At 48.9% G+C, this 25,839-nt stretch overlaps 1 protein-coding gene across 4 annotated transcripts; it reads left to right on the plus strand.

Annotated features, from left to right (window-relative positions):
- The first annotated feature begins 7,247 nt into the window (after window positions 1-7,247).
- Window positions 7,248-21,670, plus strand: IL1RN (interleukin 1 receptor antagonist). Of its 4 annotated transcripts, XM_070573641.1 has the most exons (6): window positions 7,370-7,539; window positions 9,179-9,250; window positions 16,013-16,064; window positions 17,910-17,998; window positions 19,150-19,262; window positions 20,405-21,670. In XM_070573641.1, exons 3-6 carry the CDS (start codon window positions 16,051-16,053, stop codon window positions 20,618-20,620), a joined length of 432 nt encoding a protein of 143 aa, XP_070429742.1. In that variant the 5' UTR covers window positions 7,370-7,539; window positions 9,179-9,250; window positions 16,013-16,050; the 3' UTR covers window positions 20,621-21,670. The 4 variants fall into 4 exon arrangements, with proteins under 4 accessions (XP_008526664.2, XP_070429742.1, XP_008526665.2 ...); XM_008528442.2 differs by lacking the exon at window positions 9,179-9,250 and having other exon boundaries at window positions 7,248-7,539; XM_008528443.2 differs by lacking the exons at window positions 7,370-7,539; window positions 9,179-9,250 and adding an exon at window positions 15,762-15,870.
- The last annotated feature ends 4,169 nt before the right edge of the window (window positions 21,671-25,839 follow it).

Raw genomic sequence — 25,839 nt, forward strand, 5'->3', positions numbered from 1 at the left:
TGCTGTCATCATTCCCATTTCATGGATGGGAAAACCTTCCCCACAGGAAAAGAGGTTACGCTTGGGCCATGCCTTGGTTTCTTCCAGACTCGGCTCCCTTCTCATTGAGCCCACACCTCACGTGGAGGACTTCTTCGCATCATCCATCAGGATGAGGGGTGGTGCACCTTTACTGAAGGACCACGTCACTCTTGAAACATGTTTACATAGATCTGGATGGATGGAGTCTTCTCTGGCTGCAAATAAATCAAGAAGTTCCGTGGTACGTCTGACCCCAGATCAATCACTGCACGCACACACGTACACACACACATACACACAACCTTCTCCTGGCCTGGCAGTGTTGCCAACACTCAGTTCCCAGGTCCTACTCTGGAACTCCTTAAGGAAACCACTGTCATTCTGGGGCTTATAGGAAGGCCTCTCCTCTGTGTCCCTTTGTCCTCAGCTAGAGGTTTCTTTCTGCGCTAAGGCTTGCAATCCTGGCCTCTGCAGCCTGCAACTTTCTCTGATCAACCACATTAGGCCCTCCAGCATATTAACCCCAGAAAGGGCCTCAAGTCAATCCCAGAATTAAAGAAACAGGCTTTGCTTCAAGAGACAAAGGCTTTCGCTCTTTCCCACAGTTTGAACTCCTGGCTAGAAACAGGTTCAAGAGGCCAGCCCGTGCGACTTCAGAGCAAGCCCCCCACCTTGCAGGAGGCAGTCAGCTGAGCTGGAGAAAGTCAAGGCCCTGCCCCTTTCTGGCATCGTGTCCTTAACATGTTACCCCCACCTTCAAACCTCTGATTTGTTGGTTGTCAGGTTCCCATGGTTATTAAAGGGATGAAAACATAACATATACAAAGCACCTGGCATGGAGACTGGCACAGGTGGGCACTTCAAAGTGTTGCCTCCTTCCTACCCTGCTAGGCAAGTCCATACCCTCTTGGATGGGCCGGCTCTTCTTTCCGTTGTGGCATCAGAGACGTTCTAAGGCCATGTTGGACATGGATTCTGGGAACTAATTTTTGGCCTAAGTTTGGTCTACAGTCTTCCCTCATTACTTCTGTCTCTCCATTTGCCACACGGAGGTGTTTGCATTTGGCCCCTGCCAGTTGGAGTATCCAAAAGGTTTAGGACCCTGGCCATCCTTAGAGATATTTGGATGGTTTTGTGCTGCCGTCTCTTAGATCACACGCTGTCCTTTATGTGTAATAAGAGTTCCATCTTATATTTGCATGAGGTTTAGCAGTTCACAAAGCACACCCACATATGAGATCTTGTCTTTAATTGGTCTTGGCAACAATTCTATAAGAAAAATAAAAGGCAGGTCAAATATTATGATCCCCATTTTAGAGCTGGGAAAATTGAATCTCAGAGAAGAATAAAGACCTGTCTGGGAGACAGCCAGTGGCTAAGTGAGAAGTTAAGGTTTTCTGAACTGAGATTTCCAGACTATACAATTAGGGCTTTATTCCTAAAGAAGGCATTATGATAGTGAAGTGGGCTCTGAGTCAGCTCTGTCCCTCAGTTTCCTCATCTGTAAAATGAAGATAATAGTAATACATCCTGAAGACCATTGTGAAAATTCAGTGAGATAGTCAATGTGATAGCATGACAGCCGTCTTTAGTCATTGTTGCTGTAGTAGATGCTGGGGTATACTGCCCAGATCTCTTTCCCCTGCCCATGAGAATGGCCCACAGCTGTAGAGGTCTGCTCTCCTCCCAAAGAGAAGCCTGCAGCCAATGGCCTGAGTGGATGTGGGGATAGAAAGGCCTGGCTCCTGTCCAGGGCCACCCCACTCCAGATCTCCTAGGGGGTGGATGGGACCTATGTTGTGACTTCATTGTAGCAACTCCTCTTTCTGCTCAGTCCTTTCTTCACACCATACAGGTGTGGATCTTGAGATAACTCCCCAATGCCCTGCATGCTCATCTCCATGGCATGCTGGGCTCTGTGTGCGTGCATAAAAACCATCCTCAGTCAGTCAGGCATAAGCCGCAAAGAGGAGGGAGTTTGCATGGAATCAAGCAGGCTTATCCCAAAGTAGCAGAGAGTCTGGTCTGGGTTAGGTGTGAACCCTGTGTTATTGCAACAGACCAAGACAGACAGGCCCTCTTGAGGTCTAAGTCCATGACCCTGGCCCCCAGCACTGGGATCCAGCCAGCTGGGTTAGCCTCTACGTCTGGGGCAACCCCAGACACAGGGCTGTTCTGTTCCTAGGCATAGCCTTCTTCCCCCAATGATGCAATCTTTTGTAACAGACCACAGGTCAATTTCACGTGTTCCTGTTACCGAGCACAGAGAGGCTTGTAGCTCAGTCTCTTCAGGAATTCTGACGTACCGCAAGACCCTGTGGCCGGAATGCTTCTACTTTTCGCATGAAAGCCCCTGGTCTCAGAAAAGGAAGTGTTCTCAGGTGACTAACATTTGAGGCAGGGCTTCCCAGGGCCCAGTCACCCTATTACATGAAACAACCAACAGATACACTTTAGCTCAAGTTTTTTGGGGGGGGATAGGACCCCATAATTACCACAGCTCCTCAACTCCCTCTCCCCAGAGAAGCAATCACTATAAGAGGAAAAACGCAAATTGAAGAGTTGCTAGCCTTTCCCCCATTTCCAACCACTCTGCCACCCCAAGTCTTCTGCATTGGAATTTTTGGAGCCCTCAATTCTGCCCCAAGTCCAGAGGCCTTGATGGAGTAAATGGATAAGTGTCTGGAGGCCAGGGCTCTCCTCTTACCCTGCAGGCTCCTCCCATTGCTTTTCCCCTTGAACACTGAGATTCAGGTCTGATGACCTATAATTGCCTGAACCCCAGCCATGCTTTTTCTCATTTGGGGCCTCCCTTCCTTCTCTTCTACCTGTCCCATCTTCCTCCCCTGACCATACCTCCAAGCCTGAGTGGGGTGACCCTGCTCTGCGCTCCCACGAAAACTGTGCTTCCTTTATCCACGCACATGTCACCCTGTGCTGTAGTTTTCTGGAGGTGTAAAGATTGTGAGTCCCTTGAGGACAAGGACGCGCACACCTTGCTCACCTCTGTACCCTCAGGGTCTGACACAGCACCTGGCAGCAGTGGGTGGGGAGTACATGGTCAGGGAGCAGATGTATGCAAGGTTTTGTTATGACTATTGAATGATGTGCAGGGGACCAAGTCCCACTTTGAACTAGCCTTCAGCTCTGCCCCTTGGCTGCTGCCAAAGCAAGGGGAACTTTTCCTCTTTCTTCAGAGTCAGCTTGAACAATACCAGCAGGATGCGGATTGTCCTGACTTGGGTCCTGTGCCCAAAGCACTGTGGCTGAGGATGGGGTAAGATGGTTGGAGTGAGAAATGGAGGCATGGCTCGCCAGCATGAGGCAGGGTGCTGGGCAGACAAACTCAGATGAGCAGCACTGAACTGATGGATTCACATCCCAGAGCCTTGTGAACTGGAAGACACTACACACATGTGGGAGATGATTCTTTCCATGTGTCAACCTGTGCCTTACCAGAGTCTCTCCCTTCTGTATTTTCATTTTGATTGACTCCTCAGTTCCCTTATGTGTTGGTTGTTGGCTCTTATAGGGTTATTTGATTTAAGGTTTTGGTTGCAGGAGACAGACATGTTGGAGCTAGTTTCGGCTGTAATGCGGAGTTTGTGAGACAGGACCCAGTGACAGGAAACGCAGCTGGATCTCGTGAGAGACTCTAACTGGGAATGGGAAGATTACGAGAAATTAAGGCAGCCATAACTGTCTGTCAGTCAAAGGCCATTGCCTTCTCATTTCGGCCTCTGTCTGTCTACTTCATTCTTCCTTCCCTGTAGAATGGCTTTCTCTGCTTCTCTGGGCGTCTGTAGAAAGTGGCCACTCTAAAGCTTATGGATTTTAAAGTCTTCGGTTGGAGGGCGTTTACACATGGCCTGGCCTATCTGCATTCTGGTTCCTTATTCCTGGTAGGAGATTCATTTGAAGCAACGGTCCACAACAGGTCCAACCAGCCATGTCCTGGAGACAAAGTCAGGTACATTTATAAGCGACTGGCCCTGTGAGATGTGGTGGTGGTGACGGGGGTAGTTCCCAGGAGAGTGGATCATGGGTTGAGCAAAGTCTGTATATCTTGACCTTGAGTGATGTGAACTTCTATATATTTCAATGTGTGACCACTTACAAATGTCATGCTAGGGAGTCTCGTTCATCTATAGAGATGATGAGCGTGATCTGTGTGTGTCAAAGAGAGAGAGAGACATACTGTGTCCCTGAGTGGTGGCTTCCCTTCCATTCCTTTCTTCATTTCTCGATGTGGCAGGTCCTCTGCTGTGAGTCAGGGATACAGGGGCGAAGCAAAGAGACACAGTCCTTGCTGTCAGCTGCCAGGGAGGCAGATGTTACACAGAGGATCACACAGATGAAGTGTCTGTGCTGAGGTCTTAAGGGTGAAGATGGTTGACTAGTCAGTGGAGCGGGGAAAGGAAGGGTATTGCATGCACAGGACAAGCCTATGTCAAGGTCCTGAGGAAGGAGGAGGAAGTGAATTTGAGGAATCAAAAGAAGGCCTGTGTGGCTGGAGTTCAGAGAACAAGGGGGAGGGGGGTTTCTTTTACAAGCTGGGCCTGGAGCCAGGTTGTGTAGATTCCTATGGACCCTGAAAACATTTTAGGGTTTATCTAAGACCATGGGAAACAGCTCAAGGGTTTACAATCATCAGAATTGTAAAACTGATGCCATCTCTTTTCAAAACTCAGCTTCATTGCTGCGGCCTCACATGCCTAAATCAATGGGAAGCTGGATGTGCCCTGGGCACCTCTCCACCTGGCCTCAGTGACGGGACTCACCCATGCTCTTAGACTTCCCACAGCGGACAGAGGCCCTGCCATGGAGCCCAGCTAGTGGCCCAGACCTCTGTTTCTACAGTAGGACTTCCCTTTGGGATCTTGGTGTCTCTCCTGCCAGGGCACCTTGCCTGCAGCTTTCTCAATCCCAGACCCAGGTTCTAATAACACCGAGCCTCCATATCTTGTTCCTCTGCTCCTGATGCCTTCTCCCCTTGTCACCTCCTGCCCCCACCTCTCTTCTATACAGCCCCCTGCCCCTTCTTCCCTGTGTGGTGGGCTGGCACTAGGCAGGTCAGTGCTGGACTGAGCAGTCAGTCATTGTTATTGGGGTGGAGAACCTCAGAGTTCTTCAGAAGCAACCCCCTCTTCACTGCCAAGGGTCCCCTGCCTCCAGGAATTCCCAAGTTCCCAAATGCCAGCTCTTCCCACAGCTGCCAGTCTTTCCCATCTCTGGCTTCTCAGTGCTGTGCGTGCCCTAGGGCAGGCCACTGATCCCTCAGAGCTTTGCAGCTTTGGAGGAGTGGTGGCAGGCCTGGAGAGAGAGTTCTGGAGTGGGCCAGGCCCTTGGCAGTTAGAGAATCCCACAGATGGTCCCTCTACCCTGGATGTGCCCAGAGTCAGGGCTAGCCAGGGAACCCCCAGCCTTGTGCACTGATCAACATGCCACGCCCTGGTCCTGCCTGGCAGCCTACTTTACCATCTCCTTACTGACCCCAGACTAGGCAAGGCCTCTGGCTCTCCAGGGAAGAAATCAGATCCGTACTCTGTGAGACTAATAGCTAATACTTCAATAATGCCTCCTGTGTTCTAAGCACCTCACGTTTGTTAGCTCAACCCTCAAAACCACCCCACAAGGTGGGCAAAGGTCTTACCCTCATTTTACAGATGTTCCCTGAGGTCATACAGATGTGCTTCGTGAGGCCAGGATCTGAATCTCAAGGAACCAGAGCCTGCCTCATGGCGTGGTCCTCCTGATGTAATAACAGATTCACACACCATGATGACAAGACCGGCTCCACGGGCAGGTTCCCCAGCTGCCCCAAGGCCCAACTTTCCGGGTTTACAAAATTTACTTCCTGATTTGTTAGCAAACAGGCGTTTCTCTGCAAAAGCTGCTTCAGAAATTCCCAGCCCAGGTTCAGAGGCCTTAGCACTCTAGCTGATGAGCCAGAGTTGAAGACAGCAGGAAGTGAAGGCGCCATGGGAAGTCCCTGTGGTCAGGAGTGCCCAGGACAGGGCGCCCTGCACCTCCGAGCCTGACTTCAGGCTCTGTAGGTTGATCAAAGGTACCCTAGGAACAAGCCCAGAACCCAGAGACAGAGTGAGGGACAGTGAAGACCCTCTGGAGATGTTTATGAATGCCGAGCCTTTCTGTAAAGGAGTATGGTCAGTCTTTTCTGGAGAGAAGACACAGGCTTAAAGGTGGCAGGATCAGAGGCAACAATAGGCAGGCCTGTCCCCTCCCCCTGCCCTTCCCCTGTGCCCTAAGGCATTGCCTAGAGCAAGGCTCTGTTTCAATGCACACAAGTGGAAAGCATTTTCTAGTCTACAGTCATTCCTTCTTCCAACCTGCCCCTAATCTAAGGTGGGGCAGGCATCAGAGTGGGGACCGGAAAGCAGAAGCGACATGTCCAGTCACACAACTGGTTAGCTGCAGACCTGGGGACAAAATCCAAGAATTTCAGGCTGCTGAGGGAGCCTTTGCTGCTGCTCCCAGGCATCAACCCAGATGATTTTAAGGATTCCTGAGTTGTCTGCTCCCTGATGGCAGGTTCCAGGGGCATGAAGCTAGAGAGCAGTTTCTAAATGGCAAAGAGAAGGTTTAGAACATAGGGTCTTCCAGAGAAGCAGGGGAGAGGGTATCTGGCCTGGTGGACAGCGTCACACCAGCAGCTGGGGTGTGGAGTCTGAAGGTAACCCAAAGAGGGAATGGACACCCTGTTGCTCCTTAAACCATGCTCCAACGGTATTGGCCTTCACATGATTCTCAAACAAACCACGAATGCCCCCACCCAAAGGTCTTTGCTCTGCTGATTTCTCCACCTGGAAGACTCTTTCCCTTCCTTGACATCACTCAGGTCTCAGTTCAAGTGTCACCTTCTCAGAGAGGCCTTCCCTGACCACTTTCCCTAAAACACACACCCACCCCCCGGGTCCCTCAAAAACATCATGCTTTTGACCTCCCCTATAGCACTTAAGACCATAGGAAGTTAGTTTATTAATTTACTAGTTTCTTGTCTTTCTTCCTCTGTTAGGACATCAGGGGCCTTCTCTGGCTTTTCCCCAATGTCTGGAAGAGTGCCTGGCTCACAGGATTAAGTTGATCCATATTGTTTGGATGAATGAATGCATGCATGCTAGAACCAGTGGCAGTTGGGGTTGGGTGGGCACAAAGGTCCAGCCCCACTAATCCAGCTGTTACCTATGTGTCACCTCCAGTTTTATGCAGAGAAGAACCAGTTGGCTTCTGTTAGCCTGAGTCACCCTTCTGGAAGCTGGGCCTGCTCACCTCCTCAGGTGGCCAGCCCTGCGTCGGTATGTGGGAAGGCAGGCTGCAGCTCCTCCTCTTACTCCGCTCACGTAGTCGGCAAGGAAGGAGCAGCTCTGTCCTGGGAGGTGCTGGTGGCACAGGTACTGCCTGGGTGTTCCTCATTTCCGTGCAGTGGTTCAGTGTGGAGCCAGAGGCTGGAAGACCTCACGAGACTTCGGATCCTACAGGCCCTCCCCATGGCTTTAGGTAAGCTTCTTCTACTCTTACTTTTTTCACCTGAGAAATAGAAAGGAAAATGTCTAGCACAGATGTTTGCCAAATGCTCTTAGACTCTAAAGAGCAAGCTTCCAGGGAACTGTCAAGGGCATGGAGCTCCAGACCTATTTGGGATACCTGGCCACTGTGGAGCCAACAGCCTCTATGGGAGACCATGCAGATGCTCTGAGGCGGGGGCTGCAGGCCCAGGGTTGCTGGGCCACCAGATGAACAAAGAAGCAAGCCTACTGTGAGAAAACTCATGGAGCCCTTGGAGTCTATTGGACATTTTCCACCATTGATAGAGACATTAAAATTGGAGAAACACTTCCATAAAATGAGAGAGAGAACAGGGTGAGCTCAGTGAGAAATACTAATAGAATCTGGCACTCAGCGACAAGATCTGAGGGGTAATAGGGTCGGGTAGGGACTATGGAGAATTAGGGGCTGTCACTAGTCAGTTCCAGCAGGTGGTCGTCACATGAGAATGCAGGCCCAGGTGGCCAGAGCTTCTCATTTTCTAAGAAGAGTCAGATATTCGGATTTTGCTATGCATAGTATTTTGATTAAATAAAACAATAAAGTGAGCAAATAAAGATTCATTCTGTGGTCTACCAGTTTGCAACCTGTGGTTAAGATATGTGTGGGGCAGAGAAAAGATCTTAAGATTGGTGGTCTGAAGACCTGGTCTCTAATTTAAGCTGACCTCTGATGGGTAAACGATTTCTCCTTTCTGAGTCTCACTTTCCTCAACATCAAGAGGAGGCTGGCAGACTCTTGGGGTTTCATGGACATAGTACAAGCTAACACTTCCATAGGGCTTACTACAAGCTAGGTGCTCTGCTGAGCTCCTTCCATGGTTTATCTCATTTAATCCTCACAACAACCATGTGAGGAAGGACCATTACTGTTCACATTTTCAGAAGAGGAAATTGGGACATAGAGAGGTTAAGTAATTTGCCTAAGGCCAGACAGCCAGTATAAGGGGAAGAGCTGGGCTTGACTGCAGTCTGTCTCCAAACCACTGCATTATGCTGTAGGGGCACAGAGACTGAATGAGTTCATGGAGGGAGAAGTGCTTTGTAAACCACAAACAATTATACCAAGGGCAGCAAATCCTCCTCCTTCCCCCAGTGGGTGTAGTGGTCTCCAGTGGGATGTGTTAAAATGTTAGCCCATGGTCTTATGGTCTTTCAAATGTGTAAAGGCGGATGCAACTCCCAGAACCAGATATAATGTGAAGAAATCACTATGCATAAAAATGGTTCATTCAAAATCTTTTAAACTGGCACATAGTAGGTGCTAAATAAAGTATATCACGTTGAATTGGATTGAATTGAGGAGACAAGTGCATGTGAGCCCGGTGAAGACACCATGTTTCCTGGGAGGAGGAACCACATTCCCCATCTAAGGTCATGAGCATGGATGGTACCACTGTTGCCAAGCAGAGAACATAATGCGGCTCTGAGAAGAGAGAACAGAGAGATCATGATTTGACTGAGGAGATGGGAAAGTGAGGACTGAGGAGCAAGGAAGAAGAAGGACCATCGTGTGTGTATTCTGCATTAGCTTGAACAAGTCATTTACCTCACTGGACCTCTGCTTCCTCTCTATACCACTGCCCTTACAGCTAACGTATGCGTGTGAAGAAGGAGACGGAGGAGAAGAAGGGAGAGAAGGGGAAGACAATCACAATCAAAGGGTAAATCCTCTTTACAACCTAAGTTTAAAAACAATTTTAAGCTACCAGATGTTGACCATATCTTGTTTACATAGTTGGAGGAAATTAAATATGAATGGCTCAATTAAAAATTAAGTTGATCACAATGAGAATGATTGCTCAATATTGTATCTGCTACAGTCCCTTTTCTTGAGTGGAAGACTTACTAAGATTTTTGGAAACTCTTGTGTGCTTTCTCTAGCTGTCTATTTATCTAATAAAATGGACCACATCTCTGCTACTAAAAACAGGCTAATCTGGCAAGGTACAGTGATGGATCGTTAATTGTGCCTACAATTTGCAGCACCAGCCACCAGATGGTGCCAGTACCTTTTAGGAGTTCATATTATAGGGCGACCAAACATCTGTTTTCCAGGGACAGAGGGGTTTCCCAGGATGCAGAGCTTTCAGTACTAAAACTAGGACAGTCCTAGAAAAACCAGGGAAATTGGCCACCCTGGACTGTAACCATGTACAGAGCTTTCTCTTTGACCTATGTAAGGTTTGAGAATCATCCTTTTTTTCCTACCAAAAAAACTCCTAAAATTTCCAAGCAATTACGGAATAAATTGCTGTTCTGTGAGATGTGAGCTCAAACCAAAAGAAACGCCATCAGAACAAATACAATTCTTGCTTCTGTTCAGTTTGCGATGAAGCAGAGAGAGAAAAGGTCAGCCGCCTTCCTGGCAGGACTGCAGTGTGGGAAGGAATCCAAGGACTGGGTTCAAATCCTGGTTCGGCCAGGATCTGGGTTAAGTGATATAACTTTCTAAGCCTCGACTTCTTATTCTACAAAGTGGATATAAATATATACCCATCTTGAAAGTGAATGTAAATAGACCCACCTTGCATAGCCACGATGAAGACTAAACAGGATCCGTATGAAAGAGCAGAACACAGAGCCTGAAACACTGCAGGTAAGAAACACAGTTGTTCCCCCCCCACCCCCAGGCTTCTGTCCCGCTCCCCCTCCTCCTGCCTGCAGAGAAGCTGCCTTGAAAAGTTAATCATCAAAGCCAGAAGGAAAGAACAAATTTGTACCTCTGAAAACACAAGATAGCTAGATAAACAATGGTTTTCAGTGCAGATCCATATCAAACCCAAAAACTGTTGGAGCAAAAAGCATCTTGGAAGACTCTGAACTTCAGAAGGAATTCACAATGTTTTCCATTTAGGTCTGGGAGGAGAACGAGCTTCTTGTAAGGCAGCCATCGATGACAAGTGGCTCCATACACCATCTCCCGACCTTCACCAGCCAGGTGGTCACTGATGGCTGCAGCTTGGTGGGCAGAGATGCCCAGGAGAACACCTGTCTCTAAACCTGACCTGCTACTGTAGGGAGCTTCTAATAAGCGATACGATTTGGTTAAAATTGACTTGGCTACTTGGCAGGGCTGGGTAGGTGGAGACTGACAAAGAGAAGACATCTTTGTCTTTCTTCATCTTCCTTATACTAATATATTTACCCATCTCTTAGAAAGAGTGACCAGAGCCTTTGTATTACAATCATGTGCCTCATAGCAATGTTCCTGTCAATGACAGGCCACATATACGATGGTGGTCCCATAAGATTAGTACCATATAGTCTAGGTGAGTCCTAGGGTATACCATCTAGGTTTGTGTAAGTGCGTTCAGTGATGTTCACACAATGACAAAATCACCTAATGATGCATTTCTTAGAACATAGTCCTATTGTTAAGCGATGCATGAGTGTATTTGTAAAAATTTAAGTGGCTGGCTTTGGGTGGACAAGTGTGTATCTTAAGTTTTAATGCCTTAATCTCATATTTAGATTCTTCAGCAAACTCTTGAATGCCTGAGTGTTACAGCACACACTGCACAATATAGGTAATATTCTTGTCTAAACTTTGTAAATTTTCACTAAGATAATATAGTCAAGTGTTGTTTAATGACGGGGATATATTCTGAGAAATGCGTCATTAGGTGATTTTGTCGTTGTGCGAATATCATAGAGTGTAGTTACAGTTACACAAACCCAGATGCTACAGCCTACTACACACCTAGGCTATATGGTACTGATCTTATGGGATGACTGCTGTGTATGTGGTCAATCATTGACTCAAACGTCGTTACGCAGCGCACAACTGTAGTGCTTGGGTGACGCAAATGCAGCTCCAAGGACACAGCTGAAAATGTTTGCACCATCATTCTTTGAAGTTTCCCGATAAACTGGACTTATCAGAGGGACTGTTTTCTGCAAGGGGCATGGGACCTGTTGGGGGAGCCATGTGGGCTGAGGAGGAGGGAGATTGGAGTTGGGAAGTGGGGGGATGATTTCTACCCAGAAAGACTGGAGAGCAGCCAACTCTCCCTGCCTCCGTGGGCTGCTGGAGCCAGCAAGATCCGACTGTGTGCATCTCTTCCCAGCTCTGCATTCAGTGATGCCATGTTGGTGGCTTGAAACCATCCATGGCGGGAGTACTTACACCAGAGAAATCAGCAAATGCTACAAATTAGAACTTTTTTGGAGACCCAGCTGTCAACTTTTACCAGCACACCACTGCCCTGCTTTCAGGTTCATTCACCCCAAACTATGATCCAAGTCTAATCCATCTGTCCCCTGTCCCCAGGATGATCTTAATAAAACAAATCTGACAATGTCACTCTCTGATTCATTTTTATTTATGATAAATTCCCTCTTCCTTGGTGTGGCATTAAAGGCCTTCCCTCCTCTGGCTCCCGCCCAACTTTTCAGTCACTTCTCCTGCTCTTACCCCAAAGGCTGCTCAGACTCCAGCCATCCTGAATAATAATGCTTAAAAATAAATAACATTAGGTTCCACCTCTGGCCTAGGTTGTTTAGGACCAACCATCCTGTGGTGATAACTAGAAAAGCCATGCGAAATGTATTTATAAAAAATCTGAAGGCATCAAAGAATGACCAAGGCCTTGAGAAGCTGCAGGGGCCCAGGGAGGTGGAGCCCAGCACCGGGGCCCTCTGCCTCTGGGAGCGTTTGCTAGTTTCAAAGGTTGAGCTGAGCTTTGCACGGACTCCTGGGGCTTGGGGGTGGGGGAGGATGAAATTTCTACATTATCTCTCACTGAGGAGGAGGGACCCCGATGAACATGTGTTTGGGCTGGGCCCCCAGAGGATCAGGAGTGAACAGAAATGGAGCAGCTGCAGTTACGGAAGCCCAATTCTGAATCACCTCAAGCCCCGTTTGTGTGAAGGTCACCCAGGACCTCAGTGCCCCTGGCCTCACTGCCCAGCAGGAGCAAAAGTGAATCTTCTCTGGATAAATACATCATCACCCAGAGCCTCAAATGATCTCTACAGTTTTTGCTATACAGTGTCCAGCAGTCAATAAAAAGTAATCAGTTTATGCTAGACAAGAACCGCGGATATGTTCAAGGATTTAAAAGACAAGATTGACAGTTTTGGCAGAGAACTAGAAATTATACAAATAAGGAACCAAATGGAAATCCTAGGACTGAGAAATGCAATGAACTGAAATTGAGAAAGAGCGAACATTTATTGAACACTCTCCGTGTGGCCAGCGCTGTGCTGAACACTTTACAGGCATCAACCACTAAGGCTCACCACGCTGTCTCCATAGAGCCTGTCTAGCATCACTCCTGGGACAGGGACAGCCTGGTTTTCCTCTTTCCCATTAAGTGGATTCTAGCAGTTTCTGTTGTCACCAGTGTCTAGGAGGGCAGGGCTCAGCATGTAGAAGGCACAAGATACAATTGTGATGCCCGAAGCTCGGAGGGGAAGCACAAGGTGCTGACAGGGAAGGCAGGGTCCACTACATAGTGCAGCCATTCAACTTAATTCAGGAAGTGGAGGGAGCGGCTGAGCACCTAGAACTGAGAATAAGCTTAGTCAGAGGTTTTCTGTGGGCAGAAATCATAGAGACACCAAATGTTTTGATAAGACAAAACCAAGAATGTGTGGCCAGAAGCGTGAGGAGAGAAAGGAAGCTTCTCCTCCCCTGTAACTTCCTCCCCAAACCCAGAGGGAGTGAGGCCTCCACCTCTGGAGTGAAGCAGCCTTGGGACGGGATCTGGATGGGAGGCCCGAGTGCAGGGCAGGGTTGACTGGGTTAGGGGCACTGCGACTGACCTCTCCCACTCTCCCTGGGGTGAAGAAGCATACGCAATAGCTATCTATTGTTTGAGTATTTCCTCCGTGCCAGGGTCAGGGCTAAGTACATCATGTGCAATATCTCAATCCTTATAGCAACCCATGACAAGGCTTCTATTATTAGCCCCATCTAAAGGATAATGAAACCGAGACCAAGAGAGCTTCGGCACATGGCCTGGGTGGCCCAGCTCATAAATGATATGAGAAGATGCAGCCAGAGGTCATCCTGACTTCATAGCCCGGCCCCAGGGACTCCCTTCCCTATACCCGGAAAGGTCTGCCGGGCCACTTATTGGACACAGAGGGAAAAGGGCACAGACCTGGAAAAGGTGGGGAACCCAGGGCTTCTGCTCCCAAGGAGAAATCTGTCTCTTTGAATTTGGGGTGGGGACAGAGGAACATTTACCCAGGGGCTGCAATGTGGGTGGGACCTTGACTTAGAACGCTGTCGGAGGGCCAGCAGGCAGGATGGAGCCCCTCAGTCTCACCTTGGCAAGTCACTTCTGTTCTTCAATCTTCGATTTTTTGAAGGATGCTGGTTTAACAGTTGAGGAGGGCTTTAGAAGCAGCATAAGGAAGACAAATAGGAGAGAACTTATCCCAGTGGGGTGCTAGCTGCCTTCCCTTTCAGCAGGTGTGATGGCCAAGTTAGGCACCTAATGATTCATAAATGTTCCAGAAATTATAAACCCCAATTCAGCAAGTACTCCAAGTGGCAAATAATCAAGCAAGTTCTTACACATCTCCTCTTTCAGCCAGCCCTCACAAAAACAAACAAAACGCCCCCTGGCCCTCCAAGGTAAACATTATTTCTCGCATGTGTTTCAAAGATGAATGACTCCCTCAAGGTCACACAGCTTCTGAGAAGAGAGCAAGTATACGTAACTGCCATTTTCTCCCTCACAGTCATCACCCAGGGAGGTGACACAATTTTTGCAGAAATGTTCCATTTGCTCTGAAAGAGGAGCTCTTTAAAGATTTGAGAAATTCAATGTCACCTTTCTCTTTTAAAAATAAATTTGTTTTATTGAGGTATAATTGACATATAACATTATATTAGTTTCAGTTCTAGAATATCATGGATTCACCCATCACCATATGTAGCGAAAAAATTTGTTTCTCTTGTGATGAGAGCTTTTAAGATCTACTCTATTAGCAACTTTCAGATATGCAGTGTAGCCTTCCTCTCTGAAGGGTTTTACCCTCATTTGGACAGAGACTCTGATCCGTTGGTTGAAAATAAAGTCAAACTCATCAAGATCTACTGCCATGGGAATCAGAAGACCTGGCTTTCTGGCCCTTCCTTTGCCGTTAATGAGCTGTGCGACCTTGAGCAGTTCCCTTCTCCTCTCTGGATTTTTCTGGGTCTTCTTCAAAATGATGATCGAGTGGGATAAGACGATGCTGAGCTCCAGTTCTCAAACACTACAATCTATGCTTCTGTGCTAACATTACGTACTCCTACCACGTAGATCGTGCAGAAACCCTCTTCGTCTTTTTTTCCATCCATAAATAGGAGTATGCTTACATTTTCCTTAACTGTCTAGAACACAGTAAGGAAGGAAGTCCATGGTTATTAATGCCCACTATAGGCCAGAACTTTCTCTTTCCTTCCTTGCTTTCTTCCTTCCTTCCTTCCATGCCCCTGTGAGGAAGCCATCATCAACCTCATTCTGAGCATGAAGAGGCACAGGCTGAGGCCCACATAAGTGAAGTGACTTGTTCAAGTCACATGGGTGGCAAACGGCAAGTGGCAGAGGTGGAACTTGGATCCATTTCTGCCCCAGGGCTGAGTTCACCCCATTTTCTCGAGACAATAACTTCAAAGACGTGGATAACAGGAACGGAGGTGGTTTCAAAGCACCTCTCAGGAAGTTTATTCTAGAGCAGGAGTCAGCAAACTTCAGGCCAAATCCAGTCACCACCTGTTTTTGTAAATAAAATTGTATCGGAACGCAATTATTGTGTTCGTTTACAGATTGTCTATGACTGCTTTTAAGCTACGACAGCTGAGTTGAGTAATTACGACAGAGACCATATGGCCCACAAATCCTAAAATATTTACTATCTGGTCCTTTCTAGAATATTTGCCAGTCCCTGTCCAGAGTCCAACAAGAATGTCCCTCCTTCAAAGGACACAAAGTGACAGGAAACTGTCCCGTGTGCTGGGAGCCCTACCACTTGGCTTGTTAGGATAGGGGGATATTTCTACTCAAGTCTGTTTTTTAAAAGTCAGCAAACAGGCTCAGAATACCTGTCACGCAGATAAGTGAGATTGATTTTCATTGTGTTCTTCCGAGGAACTCGGTGAAGGGGAAATAGAAATCTCGATTTGGGGAAATTTCACAGGGGAAAAGGGGAGGGAATCAGTTACGACACCACATTGCGACACTCAGCAGGGTTGAAAGTGACAACAGCAAGGGTTTCTCTTTTTGGAAATGTGAGGGCATTTCCGTTTCTCAGAGCGGGGCAGGGCAGCAACAGCCTGGCTTGGGTGAGCAACTATTTTCTTTATAAGCAGCTCCTCCGAGCCCGAAATGGCACTCTCCCGTTGCCTTGTTGTGGCCACAGGATGGAAATCCGCAGGCGTTCTGTCAGACACCTAATCTCTCTCCTCCTTTTCTTGTTCTACTCAGAGACAGCCTGCCACCCTTTGGGGAAGAGACCCTGCAAGATGCAAGCCTTCAGGTAAGGTGGGAAAATGGAGGCATGACAGCCATTCAGGGCTGCCTGCCCCCTCAGGGCCTGGAAACTGGGTTTGGGCTGGAAAAGGATGTCCATTATTCAAGAAAAGGGCTGCCACATGGGTGGTCTTCAGGGCTTGTGTTTCAAAATATCCCAGATGTGCAAAGCTTGGCTGGAGGCCTGCCTCACTGTCCCGGAGACTCTGGCAACTCAGTGAGTGACAGGCATGTGCCAAGGAGCCATGCTGGGATCTGGGCCCGGCATTGTGCTGGGCACAGAGGCAGAGAGGGGCACCATGGGCAAGGCACAGCACAAAGTTCCAGACTGGTTGTCGGCAATGCCTGTCTGAGTTGACATGTTGGAGGATCCCGCTGCCCTGGGGCCTCAGTTTCCCCATCTGCAACATGGGGTTAATGATAACTCCCTGGCTGCCTTCCAGGGCTGCCGTGAAGTTCAAATGCACAGGTAACAGTGTGACAGCATTTTGTGAAGTGCAAAGTACCCAAAAACCTTTGAAACTTTTAAAAATTGGGTCAGGAGCTTTGTGAGATGTCATCATTACCTTTGTAAAAATGACAGGCTGTGATGCTGATAGAAACGGAGGGCTGCCTACATGTGCCCTCTTGTCCTGGGATATTCCAGGACTGAAGCCGTGTCGCGGTGACCTCACCCTCAAACTCCTGAGTTTCTCTGGCCTGAGGCTGCAGGTCAGGATTCCGTGTGTGTGCGTGTGTGTGTGTGTGTGTGTGTGTGTGTGCATCCTGGGCAAGTTCCTCCCGTTCCCAGACATGGGAACCATCTGCTTCAGGAGGTTTGCGTCTGCCTCCTCCTATTGGCTGGGAGCTCCAGGAGATGCCCCTGGAAACCTCTAGAAGGGGATATTTAATCCTTTCAGACAGAGACTCATCCAGGAACTAAGAATAATCACAAAAGGTCAAATGCTCACATGTGCAAAAAACTTTACAGTTTGCCTGACCACCCCTCACCGAGCTCATGGGCTCCTCAAAGCCACCTGATGAGGTGGGGGTTGTTCCCCACACTTCCCAGGTGAGGAGAGGAGGTACAGGTCTAAGGTCACGCTAGTGGGCAGCAGGAGAGGAGGGTCCCTGTCCTAGCAGCGGCCCTGTTTGCTATGCCTCACAGCTGCAGGCCCTGCTTTCAGCCGCAGGGTCCCTTCACCAAGAAGAAGTGACTGGGAGCCGGAAACAGGTCCCTAGGTGAGCTGGAGAGAAAGCTGACTTGTGCCCAGGAACAGCTGCCTCTGCTAGACCCAGAGCAGCCCACTGGGTGACGATGGATGGCTCTGGGCACGGACCTTCACGGTCTAAGGCTTGGAGGGAGTTAGCTGCAAAGTGCTCTGTCCCTTGAAACTTCTAACACTGTGCTGTGGTGGCCACTTGTCTCAGATAACTCTTTAAATTTACATTTAAATTAATAGAAATAGAATAAAATTAAAAACTCAGGTCCTCAGTCACACCACATTCTAAGAGCTCAATGGCCATATGTGGCTGTTGGCCGCCATATTGAACAGTGCAGATATCGAACATTTCTGCACCCCAGAGTGTTCTATTGGATGGTACTACTCTAGAGCATACTTGGCTGAGGTAGAAGATGTCTATCCTGGGAATCAGAAGATGAGGTGCAAGGTGAGGTGAGGGGTTGGGCCTGTCTCTTAAACAGCATGGAACTCAGTTTCCCCATACACGTCTTGGGTGTGTTAGAATACCACACTTCTGGCAGAAAGTTGGACGAAGATTTACCAAACTCTCGGGGACACAGGAAGGGGCTGAGCACAGGCCCAGGCACACAGCGGCTGTTCATTACAGCTGGGTCCTTTCTTCTTTTCAGAATCTGGGATGTTAACCAGAAGACCTTCTACATGAGGAATAACCAACTAGTTGCTGGATACTTGCAAGAATCAAATACTAAATTACAAGGTGAGTGGTGGCCAGGAAAGCCAGTGTGTGGGCACTGGGTCACTTTGCCCTGAGGTCTCTAGCATTGTGGCCTGCCCCCAGAAACTTTAGGTGCAACATCCTCATCCCTGTTGGTTCTTTGGGGCCAAGTTAGAAGCTGGGGAGGCCTGGTCACTGGAGGGTACATATGAGGGCAACCTCAAGAAGGTGGGAGGGGAGAGCCTAGGTTGGGAGCCGCCGCCTACAGGCATGATGGTCCTAGGGCCACAGCTGGGAGGGGCAGGGCCCAGAGGGCAAGATGGACCCTTTCCTTCCCCCTGTGCCTAGTTAGCCCCCATGTTACTGTGTGTTCAAACTCTAACTCTCACCCCAAATTAATACACCACAAACAAGCCTGAATTAGGCCTCTTATTCACAGACACCACATTCAGTCATGTTCCAGATCGGTGCTCTGAACAAGCTGAGTGGACATGGGCAGGCTTCACCCACTCCATTCCTCAACTTTCCCTCTAGTAAAATGGGGACGGTTGGATGATGTTATGTGAGATTCTTTCGGCACTAGCCTTCCAGGACGTTCTCACTCCCTTGGCTGGCCTGGTATTGTAGAATGGCATTATCTCCATCTCCCGACCATGCCCCATCCCCTGTTCTCTCTCCCCTGCCTCACCTGGAAAGAATGTGAGATCCATCTTTCCTGTCCTTCTGGTAATTCTCCTAATGGACAGTCTGAAGCACAGAGAGCCTGAGATTTTTACTGCTACATGAGGGCATGGAAACCACCAAGGAAAAGAGGCGGGTTCAAAGTCACCCAGGCTCTTGTGGACAAAACTCTGGGGCTCAACTCATGATCTTCTGTGCTATTTTCCCTGCCCATGGGCAGCACACCTGTTGATCTGGAGTGAAGTTATCCTGGGGAAGCAAGAGAAGGATAGAAGTTACATAGAACAGAATCTAGACGACTTGGTCCTTAGGAGTAGCTAGATGGTTGGCTTGGTTTGATCTTCTGTTTGGATGCAGACCAGGAAGATGAGACCTCACTGTCCTTCTGACCTTGAGGTTTTAGTCAGAGGAGGGGAACAGAAAAATCCCCCGTGAGAGTCCAGGCTGCCTTCACTTTGCCATCTCTGCCTCCTCTTCTCTACAACCTAACCTTCCCCTCTATCCTTCCACAGAGAAGATAGATGTGGTGCCCATTGAGCCTGATGCTCTATTCCTGGGACTCCATGGGAGGAAGCTGTGCCTGGCCTGTGTCAAGTCTGGTGATGAGATTAGGTTCCAATTGGAGGTAACGACTTGTCTCAGATAACAACCACCCCAAACTCAATGGCTTAAAACAACTACAATATGTTCTTTCTCGTGAATCTGTGGGTTGACTAGGATCAGCTGGGCAGTTCTGTTCCAGATGGTATAGCTGGGGTCACTCTTCTACACCTGCATTCAGCAGGGAGCTCGGCTTTCCACAAGGTCTTTCAGAGTTCAGTTGTCAGTTGAGCTTCCTTACAACATGACCCAGCTCTTTGGATCATTGCTGTCCTTCCAAGAGGGAGTATTCCAAAAAGACTAGCCTCAATGTGCAAGTGCTTATTAAACTTCTGCTTGCATCATGCTCTTAATGTCCCATTGGCCAAAGGCAGTCATGTGGCTAAGTCTAGCCTCAATAGAGGAGGAGACTACAGAGGATGTGAACACCAGGAGGTTCATTTGGGGACTTCAATATCTGTGTGCCACTCTCTTGCCCAAGGGCCCCCAACCCACTTAGACTTGCCCTCTTCCAGTCAAGCCAACTTTCAGGACTTTTCTTTTCCAATCCTTATCTTCTCAAACTCATGAGTTGGCATCCCATCCAGGGGCCTGTACTCCTGGTCCCATGCAATATTAATGGGCTGCCAGCCCTTGGAAAAGACAACTTTGTCTCAGGGGCTTGCTGGACAAGATCTTAACCCAAATGTGAGTGGCCATAACTGTGCCACTGTCACTTTCCACCACTAGTGGACAGGGTACTTTCTTTGGAGAGCGACTGCCTTCTCTATGTAGAGTAGCGATGACCAGAATACTGTGTGTAACATGTCAAATGGACAGCAATACTCTCTGCCCACCTTCTCCACCACCCCTGTCCTTGGAGGCGCAGACCCTGACAGGGCACCAGCCTCCACAGGCCTTGGCCTCTGCTGATGGTGCCATGTGTTTATCAAACTTGTTGGCCCATGGCTAGAGTAGCTAGATTTCCCCAAATTGAAGTGTAACAATGGGACAGCCTCTTTGGATCATTGCTGTCCTAAGAGACCTGGGACACGTGACCTCCTACAGTGGTCACCAGGTCAGCATTTCTCCAGCACTTGCTCAGGGGGCCCTGTCATGGTGGGCGGTGGAGAGGTAGGTAGCACCCCTCAGCTTTCAGCTCTCACTTGCTCATTGCTTGACTTCCAGGCAGTTAACATCACTGACCTGAGCAAGAACAAGGAGGAGAACAAGCGCTTCACCTTCATCCGCTCAAACAGTGGCCCCACCACCAGCTTCGAGTCTGCCGCCTGCCCTGGCTGGTTCCTCTGCACGGCGCCGGAGGCAGACCGGCCTGTCAGCCTCACCAACAAGCCCAAAGAGTCCTTCATGGTCACCAAGTTCTACCTCGAGGAGGACCAGTAGAACTGCCCGTAGCTCCGCTTCCCCTATTCCCAGCACGTCGATGACTCCAGAGACTGCCTCTCCACCCCAGGGTCTCCTGGGGCTCTGAGGAGCAGCCTTGGCAGGGTGGGCCCTCAGAAGGAGGTACACGAGCCCTCGTAACAGGACTCTGTCTCCAGCCTCCTCAGCTATCCCACCCTCCATGCTGCCTCCACCATAGTCTTTCTAAAGTGCAGCTCAAACCACGGCCCTACTTAAAGCCCTTCAGTGTCGTCTGTACCTTCAGGATAAAATCCGGGCCACCTGGCCAGCCTGGATGCCCTCTGCTCTCCTCTCTCAAGTCTTCCTTCTCCCTCACCCCACTGTCCCTGCCCGAGATCCCTCAGGCCACTCACTGGCCCCCCACCAATGGCTCTCATACCTCGTTTTGGAATCTGATGCTGTTCTGTAGGGAAGACTTTTAGAGTCTGTGGCAAAATGGAAAATAAGAATTTCATGAAACTTTCTAAAGCCAGCTTTATCCAATTTGAAGGAGAGTCCTTTATTTGGAGATTATTTCCTTTTTGCAAAGGGGTGGGGATCAAAATATTCCTGTGTTTGTGAAGTGATAGTGAAGGGAGGTTCCCTTGTTAGTGTCCATTCTTGTTTTTGTAATACCCTAACCGGTAAAAATGAACAGTTAGTGTACTATGTTTGTCCCTTATTCTTTTCTTTCTGAAACGTTCCTGTAAGTCTGGACCCACTGCCCGGGCCTGAGCACCACCTCCATTGCAGACCTTTCACAGCTGCCCACAGTGCTTTCCCCTCCCATCAAAGGTTCCCCTGCTCCCACAGCACAGCACAAATGTGGCTCCTCCAAGGCCTTTCCTGATCTCCCGGGAGGAATGAATCGCTCCTTGACCATTTTAGCACTTCTGACGCTCTGAAACTTGTTTGAAAGGTGGTTATGCCTCTGTCTGTCTCCTGCCCCAAACTGTGAGCTCCTGGAAGCAGGGAACATGACTGGCATGTGTCTCAGCTTCCCCCAGGGCCAAGCACATGGCCTGTTTTACAATAAAACCTTGAAATTCATCTACTTTGCTGGCTGTGTTCATGGCCTTGCCAGGCTTGGGGCGTAGAGGCTGGGAAATGGGGAAGCCAATGGGACTTTCTCACCTGGGGGCTGGGCCTCGCTGCCTCTCCTCTCAGAGTCCTTTCCTCCTTGGGCCTCACCCTCCCGGCATAACATGAGAGCAAATCTCCCTGCCAGGAAGGTGTGTAACAGCATTGTCCACAACAGCCCCCAACTGGAAACAACTCAAACACCGGTCACAGAAGAAGGAATACGTAAATCGTGGATGTTCATACAATGCAACACTCCACCGCAAAGAAAACGGATGAACCACAGCCAGCTGCACTCAACAAAACGAAGGGATCTTACAAATGTGATGTAGGGAACAAGAATCACAAACGTCTGAATAGAGCATGTGTCCATTTACACAAAGTTCCCAGCAGGCAAAATGGAGCAGTTGGGTGGAGGGAGGCACAGGCCGGTGGTGCAAACACAGAGAAGCAAGGACGTGCTCTTGCTGAAAGCTGGGTGGTGGCTGAGTCCTGGGAGAAGGAGGGTCCAGACAACATTCTGTTTCTTGGCATGGAGGTAGTTAGGCAGTTTTCTATACATATATTATAGTCTGCAATTTTGAAATGTCTAAAAAATAAGAAGCCTTGCCTCCCCTGGGGTGTGCAGGAAGGGGGCATGTGGGAAATGATGAGATCGACAAGGGGGATATTGAATTTGGCCCCGCGAGGTGGGAGTGCAAGACTGTAAGAATGACTGCCCCTCAAACACACCTCAGGCAATGGAGTCAGCGAGCAAGGAGGGCTGTCTTTCCTCCTGCCCGGGTTCCGCTGACTTCTGGACTTGGTCTCGAGACCGGGAGTCAGGCCCAGCTGGGACACGACTTGCTGTGTGATTTTGGCCGAGTCACCTCCCCTTCAGGGTGTGTTCCTCACTTTTTCCGGGAGAGTGCTGACTTAGACCAGGGTCGGAAGACAGCTCCTTGGAGCCCTCTCTGCGGTCCCTGGAAATGGAGCCCAGCAAAAGGGAGGCTGAGGAGGCTGGGCTCCCTCCCTCGGACCTGCTCCCATCAAGCCCTCTGCTTCACAAACTGGACTTCCTGCACGGCTTTATTTGAAGACATCTCATTGCTAAAACCAAACTAACCTGAGCAGGTTAAAAGGCAACTGACTAGAGAAAATCTTTAAGACCTCGTCTAGATCTCGGATCCTGTGATGACAATGAGATCCCTTGACATCCCAGCCTTCTCTTCCTCCTGGGTAGAATGAAAGTAGCCACACAGGCTTCACAGGGACGACACAAGGATGAAATGAGACCATATGGGTGAAATGCTGTGTGTGACAAAAGGGTGCATGTAGTTGATATGTTTTCAATTCTGATAAAAGGAGCAAGTTCAGGGCAGAAAACCCTTCAAGGCTTAATGGTAATGATAGCAGCTGACATTTGCAAGGCTCTGTAGCCTGGTCTCAAGTTAAAGAAGGTGAAACCCAAGGCTGAGACACTTCATGCAACTAGGTCAAGCAGCCGGTTGTAGGTTAGGAAGAGGCGGGGCAGTGAAACAGTGACGAGGTGAGCTCTGCAACCCTGGAGCCACTTCCCGGCTCCCCTGTTTGTGACGTGTGCTCATGGACGAGTTACTTGAAGTCTCATCTCTAAATGCAGGTCATTGCCAGTGCACAGAGCTGAATTATCTCATTGAATCTTTGCAGTAACCTTCTGTGGTGGGTAGCAATATTATTAACACTATTCTTAGTCCTGGAAGAGTCAGTTCTCAAAGGAATCTGCTTCAAAGCCTTGTTGCTCAAAATGTGGTCCACGGATCAGCAGCATCAGCATCAATGAAGAGCTAAAATGCAGAATCCCAAGCCTCCTGCAAGGACTGACAGGCTCTTCATCTCAACCAGGGCTCCAGGTAGTTGGATGCAGGTTAAAGTTTGAGAAGCTTGGCAGCACTCATGCAGCATCTAAGTGCTGGCATAGTTGTTAAACTGACTCTCATAATTATAATCCCAACCATGTCCTTATTATCCTTCCCACTCTCTCACTAACAATACCGAACACTCCCCTCTAGACACTTCTATTTTTTGGCTTAAAGCGTTCTCTAAGAGAGGAACAGCTGTAAGTCCTTATCATCCTGCTAGCCCAGCTGCTCCACCCGTGCGGGGAGTCACCTGTTCTGTTCTATGATGCAGCTCAAGGACCTACATCAATGCTTGCAATGCACTGGTGCTCAGTAAATATTTGGTGAGTAGATGAACAGCCGTGGATAGCTCAGTGGGGATTAATGTATTCCATTGGTCAGAAAATTTGAGAAGACAGAAGACTCAGGCCAGGGATGTTTTGAAAGAGGCCTAGAAAAAGTGAGAGGCCCCGGGCGCAGGAGGGTTGAGTGATCTGCCGGCTGATGGAGGAAAAAGACATGACCAGGAGGTGGCAGTAGCATGCACAAACTTCACTGGGCGAGGCTCTGACAGGTTGCTTTCTGGAGGTCTCACTGCAGGAGTCTGTCTGGGGGCTCCTCAGTGGTGGGTTGCAACTTAGAAGGAGGGGAGGTCAAAGGGACTCCTCGGGGGAGGGGCTCATGTGTCTAGGTGATGTCACTCAGCAGCACAGCGAGAATCTCGGGTCAGAGAGCTCCAAAGGACTGCAGAGGCTTGGGGGCTTTATGACCCGGGGCTTATCCATAGCTAGCAGATGTTGGGTGCAGTTTTGTGGAGTATGCACAGCAGGCAGGCTCTAAGTGGCTAAAAGTCTGCTTATCTGGGCCATGTTTCAAACAATCGGATGTGGAAACATCTGAGTTAGGCAGCCGGTGAGCTTTTGAGGTAACAGGTCTCAGCCTCCTCTGAAGAAACCGACAACCTCGGGCCAGGCACAGAGGGCATCTTTGGCTCATCGATACAACGCAGGGCCTGGGACGCGGCTCAGGAAATCACGCCTGGGTGCGTATTAAAGTGAGGTGACTGGAAGGGTGGGGAGGGGGCTCAGGTGAGAGAGAAAAGCACAGAGAGGGAAGTTGGGCGGGCGTGTAAGAGTGTGGTCTTTTCTGTCACTTCTAGACTGACTACACCGTAAGACCACAGAGTCACAGAACAGCTAATTTGAAAATTTGAAACTGAATACACAGGGCTCCCGTCTTTAAGGCTTTCGCAGTCTAGTCAGGGTTTCCCCACGAATTAGCTGGATGATCTTGGTCAAGCAACATCCCGTCTCTAGGTCTCCATTTTCTCACTTAAAAAAGGAGGGGATTAGACTGGATCTGTGGTTCTCATTAGGCTCACATGTGGAGCTTTAAAAAAAATGATGCGAATGTCCAACCTCACCTCTAGAGAGTGGTGTGGGGGTGGCCTGGGGGTGGGACCCGGACAACAGCATGTCAGGGCCGAGACCCTGGGGACCAGATGGCCCCTGACTCAAGGACCCTAAGGTCAAGTCCTCCCAGCTGCTCTGTCAGAGTGAACCCCGCCTGGCAGTATCTGTAAAGGCAAAGGAGGGAGATGGTCCTTAACTTCAGAAGAAGGCCCCTTGCCAAGTCAGGGGTATATTTTAACTATATTTTAATTTGGTTTGAAAGTAGAAGACGGTTTTCTACTTTCTCAGTCTAGATAAGACACACTTCGAACTTCCATTTTTTGGTATAACTTGTGCTATATTAGTAGACGTGAAATTGGGGTAAAATTTTTGCAAATCTTGGGGAAACCAAATAGTTTTGTGTTTTCTCTTCATATAACTATGAAACTCCTAAGTCATAGCGGCAAATCTCAACGTACTTGGCATTAAACTCAGCTCTCAGAAGTGTGGCGAGAGAGTGAAATACTCTATCTCTGTTGGGGTTCTTAGCCTCAAACCTGAGAAAGCTTTAAAAATAGAGGGATGTTCAGCTTTCTTTCTTTTTTTTTTTTTGTGAGGAAGATTGGCCCTGAGCTAACATCTGTGCCAATCTTCCTCTATCTTACATGTGGGACGCTGCCACAGCACGGCTTGATGAGTGGTGCGTAGGTCCACACCCTGGAACTGCACCTGTGAGCCCTAGACCTCCAAAGCAGAGCCACGAGAACTTAACCACTGTGACACCGGCCAGCCCCTGTTCAGCTTTCTAAAGAATGTTTTGCCTCTGGGTCTCCTGCTGTAATAAAAAAAGCAGGTGAAGGCAGTGCCGGTAGCATAGTGGTTAAGTTCA

This window comes from Equus przewalskii, chromosome 14, assembly GCF_037783145.1.
Source record: "Equus przewalskii isolate Varuska chromosome 14, EquPr2, whole genome shotgun sequence".
Lineage (NCBI taxonomy): Eukaryota > Metazoa > Chordata > Mammalia > Perissodactyla > Equidae > Equus > Equus przewalskii.